Source organism: Oncorhynchus clarkii, chromosome 18, assembly GCF_045791955.1.
Source record: "Oncorhynchus clarkii lewisi isolate Uvic-CL-2024 chromosome 18, UVic_Ocla_1.0, whole genome shotgun sequence".
In the NCBI taxonomy this organism is placed as follows: Eukaryota; Metazoa; Chordata; class Actinopteri; order Salmoniformes; family Salmonidae; genus Oncorhynchus; species Oncorhynchus clarkii.
Genome location: NC_092164.1, coordinates 38,683,006 through 38,703,150, shown reverse-complemented (window position 1 = coordinate 38,703,150; position 20,145 = coordinate 38,683,006). Strand labels below are relative to the sequence as shown.

At 43.7% G+C, this 20,145-nt stretch overlaps 1 protein-coding gene across 3 annotated transcripts in view; it reads left to right on the top strand.

Annotated features, from left to right (window-relative positions):
* Positions 1–17,663, top strand: part of LOC139373439 (poliovirus receptor homolog) — an 80,528-nt gene extending 62,865 nt beyond the window's left edge. Inside the window, exons 7-11 of one of the 3 annotated variants that reach the window (XR_011627571.1) lie at positions 13,410–13,545; positions 13,752–13,809; positions 13,945–14,040; positions 14,525–14,975; positions 15,054–17,663. Coding sequence is in view for 1 of the 3 variants with exons in the window: in XM_071113930.1 (XP_070970031.1) it covers positions 13,410–13,545; positions 13,752–13,809; positions 13,945–14,040; positions 14,525–14,755 (521 nt within the window). In the remaining 2 variants the exon portion in view is untranslated. Of the gene's footprint in view, positions 1–13,409; positions 13,546–13,751; positions 13,810–13,944; positions 14,041–14,524 lie in introns of all 3 variants that reach the window. The other 2 variants (XR_011627570.1, XM_071113930.1) reach the window with 2 other exon arrangements.
* The last annotated feature ends 2,482 nt before the right edge of the window (positions 17,664–20,145 follow it).

Genomic DNA, 20,145 nt, shown 5'->3' with positions numbered 1-20,145 from the left:
TTGTCCACATATTCTAGGTCGGAACCGTCCAGGGTGGTGATGCTAGTCGGGCGGGCAGGTGCGGGCAGCGAACGGTTGAAAAGCATGCATTTGGTTTAACTAGCTTTTTAAGAGCAGTTGGAGGCCACGGAAGGAGTTGTTGTAAGGCATTGAAGCTCGTTTGGAGGTTAGTTAGCACAGTGTCCAAGGTAGGGCCAGAAGTATACAGAATGGTGTCGTCTGCGTAGAGGTGGATCAGGGAATCGCCCTCAGCAAGAGCGACATCATCGATATATACAGAGTAAAGAGTCGGTCCGAGAATTGAACCCTGTGGGTACCCCCATAGAGACTGCCAGAGGTCCGGACAACATGCCCTCCGATTTGACACACTGAATTCTGTCTGCAAAGTAGTTGGTGAACCAGACGAGGCAGTCATTAGAAAAAACAAGGCAATTGAATCTGCCGATAAGAATACGGTGATTGACAGAGGCGAAAGCCTTGGCCAGGTCGATGAAGACGGCTGCACAGTACTGTCTTTTATCGTTGGCGGTTATGATATCGTTTAGTACCTTGAGCGTGGCTGAGGTTCAACCGTGACCGGCTCGGAAGCCGGATTGCACAGTGGAGAAGGTACGGTGGGATTCGAAATGATCAGTGATCTGTTTATTAACTTGGCTTTCGAGGACTTTAGATAGGCAGGGCAGGATGGTAACAGTTTTGGTCTAGGGTGTCACCCCCTTTGACGAGGGGGATGACCGCAGCAGCTTTCCAATCTTTAGGAATCTCGGACGATACGAAAGAGAGGTGAACAGGCTGGTAATAGGGGTCTCAACAATGGCGGCGGATAGTTTTAGAAAGAGAGGGTCCAGATTGTCTAGCCCATCTGATTTGTACGGGTCCAGATTTTGCATCTCTTTCAGAACATCTGCTGTCTGGATTTGGGTGAAGGAGAAGCTGGGGAGGCTTGGGCGAGTAGCTGCGGGGGAGGCGGGGCTGTTGGCCGGGATTGGAGTAGCCAGGAGGAACGCATGGCCAGCCGTTGAGAAATGCTTATTGAAATGTTCGATTATCATGGATTTATCAGTGGTGACCGTGTTACCTAGCCTCAGTGCAGTGGGCAGCTGGGAGGAGGTGCTGTTGTTCTCCATGGACTTTACAGTGTCACATAACTTTTTGGAGTTAGAGCTACAGGATGTGAATTTCTGCTTGAAAAAGCTAGCCTTTGCTTTCCTGACTGACTGCGTGTATTAGTTCCTGACTTCTCTGTACAGTTGCATATCGTGGGGACTATTCGATGCTATTGCAGTCCGCCACAGGATGTTTTTGTGCTGGTCAAGGGCAGTCAGTTCTGGAGTGAACCATGGGCTATATCTGTTCTTAGTTCTGCATTTTTTTGAACGGAGCATGCTTATCCAAGATGGTGAGGAAATTACTTTAAAGAATGACCAGGCATCCTCAACTGACAGAATGAGGTCAATATCCTTCCAGGATAAGTCCTGCGAAGTCCTGCTCGCAGAAGTGTTTTAGGGAGCGTTTGACAGTGATGAGGGATGGTCGTTTGACCGCGGACCCATAGCGGATACAGGCAATGAGGCGGTGATCGTTAAGATCCTGATTGAAAACAGCGGAGGTGTATTTGGAGGGCAAGTTGGTCAGGATAATGTCTATGAGGGTGCTCATGTTTATGGATTTAGGGTTGTACCTGGTGGGTTCCTTGATGATTTGTGTGAGACTGAGGGAATCTAGCTTAGATTGTATGACTGCCGGGGTGTTAAGCATATCCCAGTTTAGGTCACCTAACAGAACAAACTCTGAAGCTAGATGGGGGGCGATCAATTCACAAATGGTGTCCAGGGCACAGCTGGGAGCGGAGGGGGGTCGATAGCAGGCGGCAACGGTGAGAAACTTATTTCTGGATAGGTTAATTTTTAAAATTTGAAATTCACACTGTTTGGGTATAGACCTGGAAAGTATGACAGAACATTTCAGGCTATCTCTTCAGTATATTGCAACTCCTCTCCCTTTATCAGTTCTATCTTGACGGAAAATGTTGTAGCTGGGTATGGAAATCTCAGAATTGTTGGTGGCCTTCCTAAGCCAGGATTCAGACACGGCAAGGACATCAGGGTTGGCGGAGTGTGCTAAAGCAGTGAGTAAAACAAATTTAGGGAGGAGGCTTCTGATGTTAACATGTATGAAACCACGTTTTTTTCGATCACAGAAGTCAACAAATGAGGGTGCCTGGGGACACGCAGGGTGTTTGAATACCTATTTGAAAACACAATAAATATTTATTTGATGGCAGACATATATTTTATTAAGAACCAAAAACTCCAACAGTTAGTTTAATTAGTCTAAATATATCAACAATAGCACTCGGTTTGTAGGGCTCTCAGATATGAATCTTAATATAGCCTATAGCAGTGGCCTTTTCTGAGGCAAGAGTCCAAAAGCAAGCCGAGATCAACCGCTCAGGAAATTTTTTTTAATGACTTTTTTTAAAACATATACCTACTGTGTGCAACATTAACCGATTTAAAAACAGTTCTGTAGCAGTTTGCTCTTGGCCCAATAAATGATCACTGCTTATTGGCTATGCTTGAAGTGCACTGCCAATGTTGTTGCGCTAAGACCATTTTGTAATTGTAGGTATATGATCACACTGGTAATAGATCATTTGTTGTATTACTTGTGAGGCACAGCTGAGGGAGCATAATAATTAGCTTTTTATTTTTTATTTTACTGGACTGATGGCCTGCAACTGATGGTCAGTCTGAAGGGTGGGAGGGAGCAGCGGGCCTCACCCGTCCCTCCTCTCTCCCTCCCTTCTGCTGAGGAAAGGGGACAGTCTTCCAGCTGATGGCGAAACTCAAGTCACACTGCGTTATTTCTGCCTCATGAACCAATCCATGTTGTTACTCCTATGACCAGAGAAATTGAAATATTCCTTGATATTAAAAAAAACACAAGTCGCTAATAATAACAACGTAAGCTTATCGGAACACATTGATATACTCATTCATTGCAGCTGCTTGTAAAAGTGTTGAACAGTGCTGAATAACAACATAACCATTCTTTTATTTTGCTGTGCGCTCTAGGCTTCTTTTTGCAGCCTACCGCTCGAGGAAACTGTGCAGACACGGTGGTCTGAGCTCTCTGATTGGCCAGCGGTAGGCCTATATAGGTGCATTTGATTTGCTCTCTGGGCCTGCCTGGTAGGCGCAGTTCTATCTTCAGACACATGAACTGGTTAAAAATGGGAACACTTTTGCTTTCCTGGCACGAGGGCTGCTGAATCAGGTGCACCGCCAACAGCACGAAAACAAAAAAAAGAAACAAAGGCTTTAATGTTTTTTTTTTTTTACAGAAATGTTTGGTGATCGACAACAACTGGTTTATAGCCTATAAGTAAATGCATTGAATCACCTCAACATTAGAGTAGACCACATTTGCAGCTTCAAAATGACTAACTAATATATTTTCATAATGAGTGAGACATAAGGTAATACAGTAACATTTGATATCAAGCTCTAATAGGGTTGCCAACTTTCTCACTACCAAATAAGGGACAAAAGGTGGTGTGCCAGTGCACAGTGCCACGGCGGTGTGGGTATGGTGTTGTGTGAATTAATATACACTGTATATCATATTCTTAGTCAATTGGAAAGGCAAAACCTTTTTATATTCCATTTACTCTATAGCTTTACTAAAACTGTATCATTATGTAAACTTATCTGAATAATATTCCACATTGTTTGCTGCTCTTGACTGATTCAAGCAGTCCTTTCTCCTTTTGCAAAGCCAGAGAGAAGTCCTCACATGACAAGTCACAGTTCACGGATATTTGAAGCACTGCTACATCTGTTTCTTGAGTCTGACCATTTAATGTTCATCAGACAGAAAATCCTCTCCACAAAGGCATTTGAGCCTGGCACACTGAGGACAAATGAGACAACCCTGAACATGTTGATCAAGTTGACTTTCCCTAGGTTTTGGAAAACTGCCACGCACTTCTCACTGGTGGATTTTGTGGTATCAAATCAAAGTTTATTTGTCATGTGCGCCGAATACACCAAGTGTAGACCTTACAGTGAAATGCTTACTTACAGGCTCTAACCAATAGTGCGGGAAAAAAAGGTGTGTGTGTGTAGGTGAGTTAAGAAATGAAACAACAGTAAAAAGACATTTGAAAATAACAGTAGCAAGGCTATATACAGACACCGGTTAGTCAGGCTTATTGAGGTAGTATGTACATGTAGATATGGTTAAAGTGACTATGCATATATGATGAACAGAGAGTAGCAGTAGCGTAAAAAGAGGGGTTGGCGGGTGGTGGGACACAATGCAGATAGCCCGGCTAGCCAATGTGCGGGAGCACCGGTTGGTCGGGCCAATTGAGGTAGTATGTACCTGAATGTATGGTTAAAGTGACTATGCACATATGATAAACAGAGAGTAGCAGCAGCGTAAAAGAGGGGTTGGGGGGGAACACAATGAAAATAGTCCGTGTAACCATTTGGTTATCTGTTCAGGAGTCTTATGGCATGGGGGTAAAAACTGTTGAGCCTTTTTGTCCTAGACTTGGCACTCCGGTACCGCTTGCCATGCGGTAGTAGAGACAACAGTCTATGACTGGGGTGGCTGGGGTCTTTGACCATTTTTAGGGACTTCCTCTGACACCGCCTGGTGTAGAGGTCCTGGATGGCAGGCAGCTTTGCCCCAGTGATGTACTGGGCCGTACGCACTACCCTCTGTAGTGCCTTGCGGTCGGAGGCCGAGCAATTGCCGTACCAGGCAGTGATGCAACTGGTCAGGATACTCTCAATGGTGCAGCTGTAGAACCTTTTGAGGATCTCAGGACCCATGCCAAATATTTTTAGTTTCCTGAGGGGGAATAGGCTTTGTCGTGCCCTCTTCACGACTGTCTTGGTGTGTTTGGACCATTCTAGTTTGTTGTTGTGGACACCAAGGAACTTGAAGCTCTCAACCTGCTCCACTACAGCCCCGTCGATGAGAAAGGGGGCGTGCTCTGTGCTCCTTTTCCTGTAGTCCACAATCATCTCCTTAGTCTTGGCTACGTTGAGGGATAGGTTGTTATTCTGGCACCACCTGGCCAGGTCTCTGACCTCCTCCCTATAGGCTGTCTCGTCGTTGTCGGTGACACTGTTGTGTCGTCTGCAAACTTAATGACGGTGTTGGAGTCGTGCCTGGCCATGCAGTCGTGGGTGAACAGGGACTACAGGAGGGGACTCTGAGCATGCGCCCCTGGGGAGCTACAGTGTTGAAGATCAGCATGGCAGATGTGTTGCTACCTGGGACAGCTATAGTTTTAACTATGCTTCGTGGAAAGTAATCATTTTTTTATGGGGTGCAAATAGCTACTTTCAAGGTGACTATAACTATTTACATACAGATTCCAAAAATTCATATTTTTGTAAAACTATTTGTTTTGTGTGCCCATAATTTCATGTGGCCTGAAAGTGTTTGACACAAGTTGTGTTTGCAGGATACTCCTGGTCTTGGGTGATATCGAGAGCAGCCACTAAGTATCTGTCAGGGCCCATAGACATCCATGCATTCCTTCCACTAGTGTGACAATCTCCAAGTAGAGTTTGTCAAACGGCTTCCATTTTACCACACCAGTGTTTGTTTGCTTCAGTCGGGGGCTCGTTTTCCTTCACACCAGCCTAGTCACCACAGTAATTAGGCCCAATCATTAGTAACCATTAGCATCAAGCACTGCTCATAAACCAAGTGTCTGTGATTAATAAAGCTGTGACCTTTGACTCCAAGACTCAATTCGTAATCCCTCTGATTACGAAGAATGTACTACATACAATAGTAGGCGTTTTAAATGGCACAATATACCAACGGTTCAATGCTCCCCGGAGAAGGTTTTGATGGAACATTCTTTGAATGTTGTGGACATTTTGTGTCTGAATCGATTTAGTTCGCATCTCTCTGAACCGTGTGGCCAGCAGCTGTTAGTCAGTCTGTAGATGTGTTATAAAACACAGTCGCGTTGTTCCGAGCTAGTGATTTTAGAATCCTCGTCTTAATGTGGTTTGATCAGGGCTAATGAGCCGCTACTGTTTACTCTCTGAGGCACTCAGTGTCTTTACCGAGTCTTCCTACTCCGCTGCTTAGTTTTCAGCCCAACATAATGCTTGCTGCGGAACCCACTTAAAGACGTTAATACGTCTGGCTGCCGCCTGGGCTTGTGTACCTGTATGTTATGCGCGTGTGTTTTGATTAGTATGTCGATTACAGAGAGGTATGTGTGTTTTGTTAGAATGAGTACCGGCGTTGGGTGTCTTTCTCTGGGGACGTGATTAACAGGGTTTTTGTTGAGTGCGCGTGCGTGCGTGTTGTACCTTACCGTGACATCTGCGCTCTGTCATTCATTAACACTGCTCCTGAACATCAGTGTTCAGTTTTTTTTTAAAATAAAAAGCCCCCAGCAACCCGAGGTTAGACGATCTATATAAAGACACAAGAGAAAATGTGAAAATGTTTTTGCTATCGGTTAAGGCCTTTTAAATATGGATTCAGATTTCATTAGTATGCAGCGGTTGTCATAGGTGGATAATTACCACAAAGAGAAAAAATGCTATCTGCAATTAAACCGATTTCAGAAGCACTTATTCCACACAAGAGAATAGGTGTGGCTTTCACAGAATGTATTGATGTAATGAAAGCGAAATGCTCTATCAAAACACTTGGATGGAATTAATTGGGTGAGTTCCTTCTATTCAGTAGTACCTTCCAAAACCATAAGCCGTGGAGTATATTTTTTTTGATGCTGTAAACCGCCATACAGATTGCTGTGTGCTTGCTGGTAATCAGCAATAGCCTAGTAGTTAATACAGTCTTTGTCGCAAACAATGTGGGGTACCGTTTTAATATAAAAGGTATATATTGTTTAGAATGCATTGGCATTTAGAGTTCTATATACATTTGATACACAATATTCTGTAATTCAATGATGACTCACTTCCTCTGTATATAAAACAGCCGGTGTTGCCATGGGAATGGTTTTGTTGTACATTCCCTCAGTCATATATCGATATGTACAGATCATGGCTGTTTCTCCGGTTTTTCCTATGACTGTTGGTCTTTTCCCAGCTTTTCACACACACTGCTTTTCAACAGCTTCTCACTGCTGTCATAACAACAGAGTTGATGTTCACCCCTAGGTTCAATCCTTTCATTGAGTCCAATTATAGGAAATCACAGGTAGAAAAGAATGCAGTTCATTCCAATGTGAAATTCAGAGTTTTTTTGTCCTTCTTTTTCTCCAGTCTCCTAGCGATTCATTTTTTTTTAGATGGTTTCGCAGAAGTCATGAATATATAATTATTTCAATTTTTTCGTTTTCCTTTTCTCTGGTTTTTCTTTCCCCTGTTCCTTCCGCTCATCTTTCTCTATCTCTCCTCCTCTACCTCTCTCTGTCCATTAAACACACTCCAACCGTGGCCTCGCAGGGCCTGCCCTTTAGTTCCGCCGCGGCTAGCCATCCCAGAGACCTTTACCGTCGTTAGCGTAGCAAAATCTCACAGCTCACTACACTATTAGTCTGTTAACCACTAACCACCATCTCAGACCGATGCACTCAAGGTAGCTCATCTCTCTCTCTCTCTCTCTCTCTATAAAACCATTTCACCCTCTTTCGCGCTCTCTCTGGTCTTTCTCTCTCTCTCTCTCTTTCATTCCTACTCTCCCCTCCTAACCATAGTCCGGGAAACGCAAATTAGATGCTGAAAGACACAGAAATGGGGTTTAAGTGCGCTCCGGGCTTCTCCCTTGATCTGTCCGTTCTCTGAAACTCCATTGTGGTAAAACAAGAGGAGTTTTACAGGAGCGGAACAGAGAGGTGTGAGGTGATGGATGAGTGTATAGGGGAGAGGGAGGGAGGGAGTGGAGGATGATGAAACGTCTGGTTCTCGACAGGCATACCAGGCAGGCTAAGACAAATCAGCTGTTAGTCCTGCAGGGATTGTGTGTGTGTGTGTGTGTGTGTGTGTGTGTGTTTTCACAGTATGTGAGGGGAATTATAGTGAGTGGCAGTGTTTCTGTTTGAGAGGTTACAAAGTTCAATGCTAGCATCTCCAGCTGCAACAAATCACTCGCAGATAAACAAGTTGTGATGTTGTTTTGCGGGAAGAACGAGGTGGCCATTTTGTATGACCGTTAGTGAAAGTACCTGCATACCTGGGGTGTCAAAACACGACGTAGAATCCACGGCATGCAGTCAAAACAATTCCTAAGAGACGGCCTCTCTCTAAAAAGATCAAGTGAACGGAAAAAAGGCCTACACACTGACAGTGTGTATCAGGGTTTAAGCCTATTAAACCGTTTTAGCCCGGGATATGTTTCCTGTGTCGTTGCAACTGCCGATGTTTATATCAGAAACTGATATGGCATGTAGCAGCAGGAGGAGGGGACTTGGTGGAAGTATGTATTTCTGCTGTCCTCGTCTGTGGGTCTGTCTGTCTGACTGTGTTTCTGCCGTGTTTCTGTGTCCCTTTTGTGTCTGTTTGTATGCGAGAGGAAGGTCACTCAGTGGGGCGGCGGCGGCGGGGTAAGAGGCCTGTCTACCCAGGGCTAGAGGGCCAGCAGTGGCTGGATGGGAGTGTGTGGGCTGTGATTCACTGTGGCACTGGATGGCAGGAAGCATACTGCTGCCTGCGGAGGAGGGAGGGAGGGGGGCATGGAGGTAGTAGAGGAGATCAGTGTCACAGTGAGGGGCGCACGCACACACACACAGACAGAAGAACAGACAGAAGGATATAGCGACACAATCTGACAAAACAAACATGCAGTGTCACTGACTGACCTCAGCTTAATCTCCAGACAGTTAAAATGCACAGGGGCCAACAGGGGAGGGATCGCAGTAAATTAGCTTTGGCTCTGCTTGATGCTACTAGGCACAAGCAGCGGTGCCCACGAAGACATGCTAGTATAAGTGCCTGTTGGTCTGGAAGACACCCAGCTCAGTGGAGCGTAAACCTGCTTCATGCCCTTCTGAGCTACACACACACACTGCTCTCTTGACCTGACAAACCCCCGCAAACACCCAGGCCTCATTACCTATGCAGATGGTTGCCCGGTAAAAGGCGGCAGCCGCGGCCCCCGAAAACCAACCCTGGTCCACTTGACCCAGATAAGTGACAGTCGCTGGGTACGTGATCTGTTTTAAGGCAAAGATCAGGGGACGTGGGCCACGCTGGAGCCGAAATTAAGTGGCTGTTGCTGTCTCGCGCCTATTTGACCCAGTTTGATCCCTGGGAATGGAATGGTTGGAGGCGTTTGCAATGACGATAAACTCATTTCAGTTTTATTTTTGTGAGAAACACTTTTTTTCTGGTCCAGTCATGCTATTTGAGGAAGCGAACTCAGTGGAAGAACGATGGAGGGAAACCAAAACGCATGGGGAGAGTTGACCGGCACGGAAAAAAAGAGAATCTCTGGCAATTGATAGGGTTTAAAAGTGTAGCTATTAAGACTAAGAGGGACATAAAACGCTGAGACACTCAAAGCGCACAGATACACACGTACACACACGTACACACACGTACACATGCAGGGTTTGCAGAGTACTACCACAAGGCGTCATGATCCAATGACTATTGGTGCTGAAGGTGTGTGTGTGTGTGTGTGTGTGTGCCTTGCGTTGTATTGCTCACTTGTGAGCAATGGGGAAAGATAAGATGTAGGCTCATTGGACGCTAAAGAGTCCAGGAGAGCAACACTCCTGCGAGCCTGTTCTCCAATCACAGACGGCCCCGCAAAGTAAGTGTGTGTGTAAGAAGGTGTGAGGGCTTGGGTTGGTGGAGCAGGCGGGAAGCCGAGAACACGCTAGGTCACTAAGGTGGTCGGGGAGAGAGAAAGAGGGAGGGAGGGAGAGAGGGATGAAGAGAGGAAGGGGTAAAGAAAAACACGTGGAGGGAGGAGGGGAGGCGGATGTCAGGGGTAATCCAGTTTTGGCCTCTAAGCACAAGGCAGTATTTGACTTCATGTTACGTTGAAATCTTCTCTCTATCCCTCTCCCTCTCCATTCTTTATCCTTTCTTTCACTCCTTCGCTCCCCCTCTAGCTCCAGCACTTACTGTATAATACCTATTTTGAAAAAGGAGAGGAAGAAATCGTTTTTTTTTTAGTGGTTCGTTTTTGAACTATAAGGCAATTATGTAGAATTTGAAAAATGTTCGGCCCAAAGGGCTGTGTGTGTGTGTACTTCTGTGTCTGACCGAGTGTGTGACTAAAAGAGAACATTTCAGAGCTTGCTTGCCAGTGAAGGGAAAGTGAGCAATGGACTGTGAGAGAGAGAGAGAGATGGAGACAGACAGAGCGAGAGAGATAGAGAGAGCTGTCCCAGTTGGGAGTTTTGCGGAGGAGTGTAGCAGCAGAATGCCAATGGCAATGAGAGCCAGGCCGACTGTGAGGGGTTGTTTCGCTAGTTGTTCCTCCCTGTTACTTAAACCGTATCCCAGAGAGACGCTGGACCTTTTACAGTCTGCCTCTATTGGCCCCACTTCAGAGCCTTCGCACCCCTGTCGCTCTCCTCCGCTCTCCCTCCTAGCACCATCCTTCCCTCCCATCTCTCTCTCTCTAGCCTCACAAATCTTATGTATATGCAGTGCTTTCGAAAAGTATTCAGACCCCTTGACTTTTTCCACATTTTGTTACGTTACAGCCTTATTCTGAAATGGATTACATTACATTTTTTCCTCATCAATCTACACACAATACGCCATGATGACAAAACAAAAACAGGTTTTTAGAATTTTTTGAAAATGTGTTAGAAGAAAATGATCACATTTACATAAGTACTCAGACCCTTTACTCAGTACTTTGTTGAAGCATCTTTGGCAGCGATTACAACCTTGGGTATGACGCTACAAGCTTGGCACACCAGTATTTGGGGAGTTTCTCCCATTCCTCTCTTGCAGATCCTCTCAAACTCTGTCGGGGAACGTTGCTGCACAGCTATTTTCAGGTTTTTCCAGAGATTTTTGACCGGGTTCAAGTCCGGGCTCTGGCTGGGCCACTCAAGGATATTTAGAGACCTGTCCCGACGCCACTCCTGCGTTGTCTTGGCTGTATGCTTAGGGTCATTGTCTTGTTGTAAGATGAGCCTTCTACCCAGTCTCTGGAGCTCTGTCAGAGTGACCATGGCCCTTCTCCCCCGATTGCTCAGTTTGCCCGGGCGGTCACTGTGTGGACCTTCAATGCTGCAGGCATTTTTTTGTACCCTTCCCCAGATCTGTGCCTCGACACAATCCTGTCTCGGAGCTCTACATACAATTCATTCGACCTCATGGCTTGGTTTTTGCTCTGACATGCACTGTCAGGTGTGCCTTTCCAAATCATGTCCAATCAGTTGAATTTACCACAGGTGACTTCAATCAAGTTGTAGAAACATCTCAAGAATGATCAACGGAAACAGGATACACCTGAACTCAATTTCAAGTCTCATAGCAAAGGGTCTGAATACTTATGTAAATAAGGTATTTCTGTTTTTATATTTAATACATTTGCAAATATTTATAAAAACCTGTTTTCGCTTTGTCATTATGGTTTATTGTGTGTAGATTGACAATAAATAAATATTTAATCCATTTTAGAATAAGGCTGTAATGTAACAAAATGTGGGTTCGGGATAGTCTCATTCTTTCAATCTGGGCTGACAGAATGGTTTTACTCACTGAATGGTATTGGTAAGTGACTGAACTGGGAGAGATATGGGGTAGAATATGTTAGGATGACTGGGTAGGAGTGTGTGTGTGTGTGGGGTGGGTCTTAGTGTGTTTGAGTGTGCTAAGGGGTTTGTCTATTCACATCACATCTGTTTTGTGAGCTAATCAGTCTCCAATGACATCGTCTCCCTCTCCTCTCCACTCCACCACGCCCCATTCTTGTATCCACCCTGACAAAATCTGATCCAAATCCTTTTTCTCTCTCCCTCCCTCTCTTCTTACCCCCACCCTGTCTTGGCCCTCATTCTCTGCCTAACCCGTGGGTATCGGGTGGGTGGGCACCCCCTATCGTTACCCCCCTTTTCCCAGCCAATACAATCGTCTGTTTCTTTTACCTCCTTCCCTCAGCCATCCCGCCCTTCAAACAGGGTTATATTCATCAGGCATAAGAAAACAGACGGAACATAAGAAAACAGACTGAAACAGGGATGGGTGTATCTGGACTTGACCAATAACAACAGCTTGTTTTTCTTTTTCCGTCAATAATTGTTTTAAGACCAGTTAATTTCCTCCATGTTAGACGGCTTGTTTTTGATGCAGTAACTAACATGACTCATTATTTATTGAAAATACAGTTTTATTTTTATCTGAGAACATTAATGGTAAACGCTGCTAATGTAAACGCTAAAATATCAAGCACAGCACATCAGATCAGCAGCAAGGGTACCCACAGAGGGATGCCAATAGGTTGGGGGAGGGGGGGAGGGGCTTCTGTCTGTATAGATTTTTGTGTGTGTGAGTGTCTGCGGATCCAGCTTTGAGAAAGAGAGAGAGCGAGCAATTCAGGACCGAGCCCTGGCCACCGCCCCATATCTCCCTCCTTCCCTTCTCCATTTCATGTTTATGCGATAGCAAATGATTGACGCTGACCGGTCTCTTTTCGGCTGTGACTGAGGTTGTATGAGTGTGTGTCTCTGAACGTGTCCCCGGCGTAGAAACAGCAGACTCCACTACACCTACACAGCTAACAGATGCGCGGGTCTGCGCCGTTCCCAGTGGAATCACCCGTAGTCGGAATCTGTGATATGGACGCAAGCCGGAGTGAGAATCCACAAAGTAATTTATGCTCTCACTCACTCACTCACTCTCAGCAGCGAGGTGCTAGCTTGGCAACAGCACACCACCATGTGGCTGAAAAGAGGAAGTCGACCGCCATTATCCTCCAATGTGATATTGAGGATAATAGTGGTCTAGTGGCAGTCTGTGGAAACTGCAAGCTGGTTAAAACCAACATAATGAGAGGCTTTTACATTTAATTTAGACGCCTCACTCAGCCTCAATGCCCTCTGGAAATCACAAACATAGGCATAATTGAGCAAGGAGGCTGAGGTCAACGCAGAACATCGGGGGATGATAAGATGTGTGGCAGACATTTAAATGCCTAACAGCTCATTTCCTGGCGTGCGTTCGATGGTGAGAAACGTTCTGAATGTTGCAGAGAGAAATAGAATGAACTGTCTGTTCTGTGTGACGCGTTTTTATCGGAATGTTCTGTAACATCCTCCTGAACAGGCCCCTGTTCTTCAGTACAGCTGTTTTCATTTAACACTTCTGATTGGATTCTGATTTCTAACAGCTGATGTTCCCCCCAGCTCTTATCGCAAGGAGTGATGACACGTATATTTGAATTGGACGAAATCCTAAGTACCCCCGCGTCGTCTTCTCTTTCAGAGCAGCGAAAGAAAACAGCAGGGCCGTCGACGGCTGGCATTATCGGAGGCATCATTGGTGTGGTCCTCTTGCTGGCGATCGTGGGCGCTGCCATCGTGCTGGTCCGCAAACGCAAGCAGAACGCAGAGAACGGAGAGTGAGTGTCCCCGCTCTCAGCAAATTGTCCTTTCAGGACACTCTTAGCGATTTCTCAGTCATATTTTTTTTTCAATATGTACGATTTAGCAAATCCATATCTTTCCTCCAATCAATTAAGTTTTACTCACTCCATATATGTTAGGTGTGGACAGAGTGAGTTGCACTAACCTCTCCCTCTGCCCTCCTTTTCTCTCATCCAATCAGTGGTCCTCCCAAGCACAAGCCCCCTCCGCCTGTGAAGACCGGCAGCTCCACAGAGATGGTGAGTGGTCCACGTTCCCTGTCACTCAGGGCTCGTTATTATTGAAGGTCATAAACCACACGGAGTGCAGTTCGTAATGGGGCTAATGGCTATTGATTGGAGATGAGTGGCCCAGTTATCTGACTTTACCCACAGCTGAACAAGCATGTCACGGACCCAGTGACGAAGGAGTTGACGGAGACCCAGCCTTTAAGTAAGGTCTACTACGAGACCAGCGGAGAGCCTGTCACGGTAAGAGGACATCCTCCAATCTCCGGGTTGTGATCTTTAGGTCACACCAGAAAACCAAAAAAAAAAAAATGTTTCCTATCGTACTTTAGTCCAGGTAGTTGCTCCATGTTTCAGTCTGTTGTCTGCCATTGGGTGCCTTATGAACACAACCCGGAATGTCTCCATTTTCACACAGTGCTGTTTATAGTCGTTGATTTACTACCTGTACGACCTTTACCCTTCATGAGGTACAGCCGGCTGCTTTCTAGAGTCTGGATTCGTCTCTATCGTCCGATTACTCACCCTTTTGTACTATATTATAACATTCTGCCTGCATGGTCCCTCAACATCTTGACTATTTTGTAAGCAAAACAAGCTATTTGAACCTATTGTGAAACTATTGAACGGTGCATGGTCAAGGAGTGGATTTTGTCTACCATACCACAGTTGATGACATTTTCTCGAGAGTTGTTGCTGGTTCAACCGGGATCTGTTGCTGTTACAGGATCTGGATGCCTGCGACGATGACGATGAAAACGCTGCCGGCGGTGGGGCTGCTAATGGCGGCGGCCCTGCTGTCCTGGAGGGCTCGATACGGTATGCCGATGTCGACGACACGCTAAATGACGGAGCCCTGCCGCCGTACTCCGGCGCGGGCGGTCACCACGTTGATGAGCCGCCGTCGACCACTGTGGCCCGCGGAGAAAGCTTTGTGTCGGCAGCCATGTATGTTTAGCAGATGACGTTTTAGCCTCCGTGACGACGACAACAACAACGTGCCTGTAGACCCAGGAAGGCTCTGGACCGATCCAGCCTCCCGATGTGATCAGAACCTAAATGCAGTGTTTACTACTCTTGTGATTCCGGAAAGGTAATATCACCAGAAACACAATTCAAAATATCACCAGAATTATCACTCGAAACTGTTTGTTTGAATGTTGCAGTGTTATACTTAAGCAATAAGGACCAGAGATGGTGTGGTATATGGCCAATATACCCCGGCTAAGGGCTGTTCTTCTGGGTACAGCCCTTAGCCGTGGTATATTGGCCATATACTACAAACCCCCGAGGTGCCTTAATGCTATTATAAACTGGTTACCAACGTAATTAGAACTGTGGTATATGGTCTGATATACCACAGCTTTCAGCCAATCCTCATTCAGGGCTTGAACCACCCAGTTTATAATGTACAGTAAGCATCCTCAGACCAAAATGCAGTTTTATGGCAGTATGAACAGAATGAGGTTGTCACTGCTTTATAACATTGCAACATGACAAAGTTTAAGAATCTAACTCATGTTTTGGGTTCAATCTAAATTGCAAGAGCTGGCAATACTACGTTGTTAGGGTAACGAAGTGTGACATCTTTGTTTCCAGCAAAGCACACAATGCAAACACAATTATCAATGAGCGTGCAATCTCCCCCCCCCCACCCCCACCCCCACACACAGGAAAGATGAACATTTAAGTCAAATTAAATTCAAATTATAAGGATTGTATTTTCAGTGTCAAAATACCCAGCATATATTGGAAAATACTGCCATTAGTACCAATTTATGTAGATGAAGTGGCTATTATACGCTGTAATATATGCTGTTTATTTTACACGCAGTGAAATATGAATTGAAATCTTTTCTATTTTAGTCTTATTCTTTTATGTACCGAAACACAAATGTGCAAAACGTCATTGATGAACAATTATGTGAGACCGTGTCAAGTTGGTCAAAGATGTCAAAGTGAACCAAATTATCAACGAACACTGTAAATAATAATGCTGATTTAATATATTGTCGGTGAAATGTGTAAAATGTCAAAACAAAAAAAGAGTGTAGGTGTTTTCAGAACCTCTATGTATAGGGGTGTCAGTTTCCATGTGAAATTGGAAGAAAAAAAAGTATACATTTTACTTTAACGGGTATTGAGGTTGTCAGTCACAAGGCTTATGTTTTTAATCTAAAAATGCTGTGGGGATTTTAGCCCTTGTAACTCTGCATGGCATGATCGGTGGCTTGTTTCAATCAGTTGGCTCACTTTCCCCCCAAGGCTACTTACAGACACACCAGGGCTTATACTTTTTGAATGTTGTCGATGTCTTTGCGTTCCTCCATTGTATCGTCTACTTCAAGCACAAACACATGGATGTGGAGCAGCGGGGTGATTTAGGCCGTATAGAAGGCGCACAGCACGACCTGAGATAGCTTTTAGCTGATACTAAGTCAGTCAGCATATGACTATGTTCTGTCCACAGAGTGCTTACTGCAGGGCGCAATAAACAAAGAGTTGTATGTAACTCTTGCTGAGTAATGGGAACAAACATCATTGGTTCTGGCCGTTCCAAAGAGCTTGAGTCGCACAATTCCACGAGGGCATTGATCACCTCAGAGGCAAGCGAGGCTATACTCGCTAAGTACATTAGCTTGTTGAATAAAAAAAAAAGACGCAAAGAAAAAGACAACGTGAACAAAAAAGCACATGTAGCTTTGTAAGTAAATAAATAGATACTATGACACTAATGATTGCTGGACAGATGTAGAAAAAATAGATATGGTATAAAGACTGCTAGGTGGGCATATGGACACAGAGAAATAGAACACAGTAGTAACTGCCTACCTCACGGTTCTTTATTCAATCACAGTCAGTGCTCCACTGCGCTATTGTCGTTTTTTTTATGTGACAATCACTTTGAAAACAACTTTCATTGGCTTTTGGTGGCATTTCGGGTCTCTATGGTGTTTCTTTTAAAGATAATGTCTGCATGCTGCATGGAACTATGGGTAGCTCAACTTCTTCTCTGTGCAAAAAGACTCGTGCCGCCATTTTTGAAAACGTATGGCTGTGAGCGGTGGGCTCGCATAAAGTGGTGCAGTGTCAGACAATCACATCTGAATTTTATAGCCCTTACACAGGTCAGAGTTCAAAGGGAAATTAACTGTGCATTTATTTTTTTTTGCTTTTATAAACTGTGATTCCATCTTCTTATTTTTTTATTTATTGCTTCATATTGCCGTCGGAAATATATTGTACTGTTTTGTGTTTTGCCTATAAAAAGAGCCTCAAAATTTAAGATGTGTTGATATATTGAGTTTAGAAAACGACAATCATTGGGCCCCTTGGGTTTGTTATTATCAGAGACCAATGAGTCAGCATTCTGTTTAGTTCTGTTGTTTTATAGTCAAGGCATCTGATAACGATTTCTCGCTGCAGCATGAGTTGCAGTGTGTGTTTGCCAAGCGCTTTGCCTCCGTCCCGATAGGTTTAATGCCAAAAAATACAAACTGTGAATGTTAGCGATTAACGCTAATCTGAATCCGGTCTTTTTCATTCCCCGCTTGTTTAATGATCTCACATTCATTGTCGCATTTTTTTTCATCACCAAGCCAGATGTGCCTTCGTTACTTTATTTTTTTTAGCTTGTTCACTTACACATTTGTTTCTGTCTTAGAAAATAAATATGAGATTAAAAAAAGACGAGTTAACCTCTTATTGTGGAAAGCCAAACACTTGATCATTGTGATTTTTTTTTTTTGTAAACATATTCTTAATTTTCCTCCCCCCCTTTTAAAAAAATGTAATTTGCTTTTTTGAAAACCTATTATATGTTTTAAGGATCATTGTCTTGTTGAATAAAATGTAAACCAAAGGCCCTGAATGTCTCGCTGTATTCTGTTAAACTTCTATTGAGTCACAACGACCTCCAGGCCTTGAGTCCTTTAAGGCTCCTAAATGACCAACCAACATGTGTCACTGACAGCATCACATCCTGTGGCAGTATAATGTCCAGTGGTAGCTGACACTGATTGCCCTTCGTTGCCCCTGGACAAGTATGTGTCTGTTACCATTCTAAAGCCAGCACCCAAGTGATATAGCCTGACCTTAGAACTGTCACCATGCATTTGTTAACCTCTGTCTTTAATTAGTGTTATAGGCCTCCTGGGGGGGGATCAACATCACAGAACATGTTTTAAGATCATTTTCAGCTAGTACAACATCCAACATTTCAGCCCCAGAGCACATTTCAAAGCGGCAGGTACTTTCACACTTAACAAAACCAAAAAACAGAAAACATGGCAAATTACAGTATGCCTGAGATTTGTGTGTAAACATATCCGCCGGAGGCTCAAGCACAGACAAATCCAGGAGTATTATTTTAGCCGCAAAAAAAAATGTTAGGCACCACTAGACGTGCGTGCTGCTTGTGAAAAGTGTTGTCATTTTTTTGAGCTACTGAGCCAGGCATGCAGATGTGTGTTGAAGCGTATATTAAACAGACTAGGGAGCGTTAAAGGTGCAGTCTGGGATTTGTTTTTTCCCCCCAGCCAAACGTGCTGCCCGTCACTTGTTTTGGTATACAGATGAGGGATGAGGCTGGGGTCATGTAACCCCCCTTCAATGAATCCTCAAATTCATAAACGGGGCTCTTTCTGCAAGGACTGACAGTCCTTGACATCCACATGATAATTGTAAACGTACTTTAAAGTTATGCATTGTTTAACAAAGACACTGTTTATAATGGAACAAAACAACCTTACATTTTGGGACATGATAGAAGACAGTTGTGGTAAACTCATGATGCATTTCTAAATGATATTCCACAGGAATCAATGGATATATATATATATATATATATATATATATATATATATATATAATATATATATAATATATATATATAATATATATATAATATATATATATAATATATATAATATATATATATAATTAATTTATATTATATTTTTAATTAATTATATAAAAATATGATTAATGATGGCTGTAAATATCCCATATTGCGGTTTTAAATGAGACGGGAACCAAAATGATGCTAACGCTACATCACTAACCCTTGTGTTGAAGATGAAGGAAGTGTCTGATATTAAAGCACTTTCAATTATGGTTAGAGTGCTTAGTGATGGAGATGAAATATATTCACCCAAGTACTACCAGTGGCTGTATCCGTAAGTAGGCCTTGGAGTCAAACAACACTTCTTCCCTTCTCTGATCCGTAGATCAACAGTTTGACAACATGGCTAGAGTTGCCAACACAGACCAGATTTATAACAGCAGATTATAACATGCTTTTTTTGTGTGTGGGGGGGGGGTGTTTAAGAAAATCACCAGGAATAGCTTTTTGCCTGCAGCTATTTCAGATCATAGTTGTGCCTGTTCTTCCTATTACCTCAATATCCACCTTCCATTAAACTACACACACTATAGATCAAATAATGAATTGATTTAGTAATTTGGGATTAAAACACTGACTGATATGAATATGTGTCTGGTATGTTGAAGTGATATATGGTGGTAAGATTTTATTAATTTGATATTCTCTGTTTGCATGTCATTTCAGTGAAATCGCTCCTCTTTGTGACACTAAATAAAGTATTTGGTAGCATATTTGGGCATGACATTTAATACATGCTAATCTGGATACATTGATTTGTTTTTGGTCTGAAAATGCAAATATTAGCCATTGGTGGCAGTGGCTAAATCACAGTGTGGATTGAGGTCTTTCCTTCTCCAAAACTCTCAAGGTAAGGAAACCAAATATATATACATATGTACTTTTCCTGCACTATCGCTTTAGTGAATCCAACTTTTTTTAAATTATGTATATATATTTTTTTACAAACACTACCTAATGGTTAGAATCTAAAAATGATCATGTTTACATCTCGTCATATAATTACTTCGCCATCCAGGAATTCCAAATCAGAGGAGAAACGTTTTACCCAGACCGGCCACCAGAGGGAGCAGTGGGTTGCAGAGATCAACCATGATGTTGTGTGCATGTGAACAGGCTTGACTGGTGTTGACTGGTAAGATAATGATGCTTTTCATACCTCATTCTGTTAATGGAAATGTCTGTAAGGAAACACCCGACGGTCATACACATGACAAGGCCATGTGCTGTTTTCAACTAGGTCCTCAATGCAGCACACTCAATTAACTATAGCACAATCAGTACACCTAGTAGGTATTTCTGTTATGATAGGGTTGTGTACATGTTTTGAGTGGGATGAAGAAGTTTTTTTTCAAAACTATTACAAACTCATTCTGGTGATTCGCAGCATACTGGGCTATGAGAGGTCCAGGGTTAAAATCCTAGACTAGCCCCCAAATGGTGGT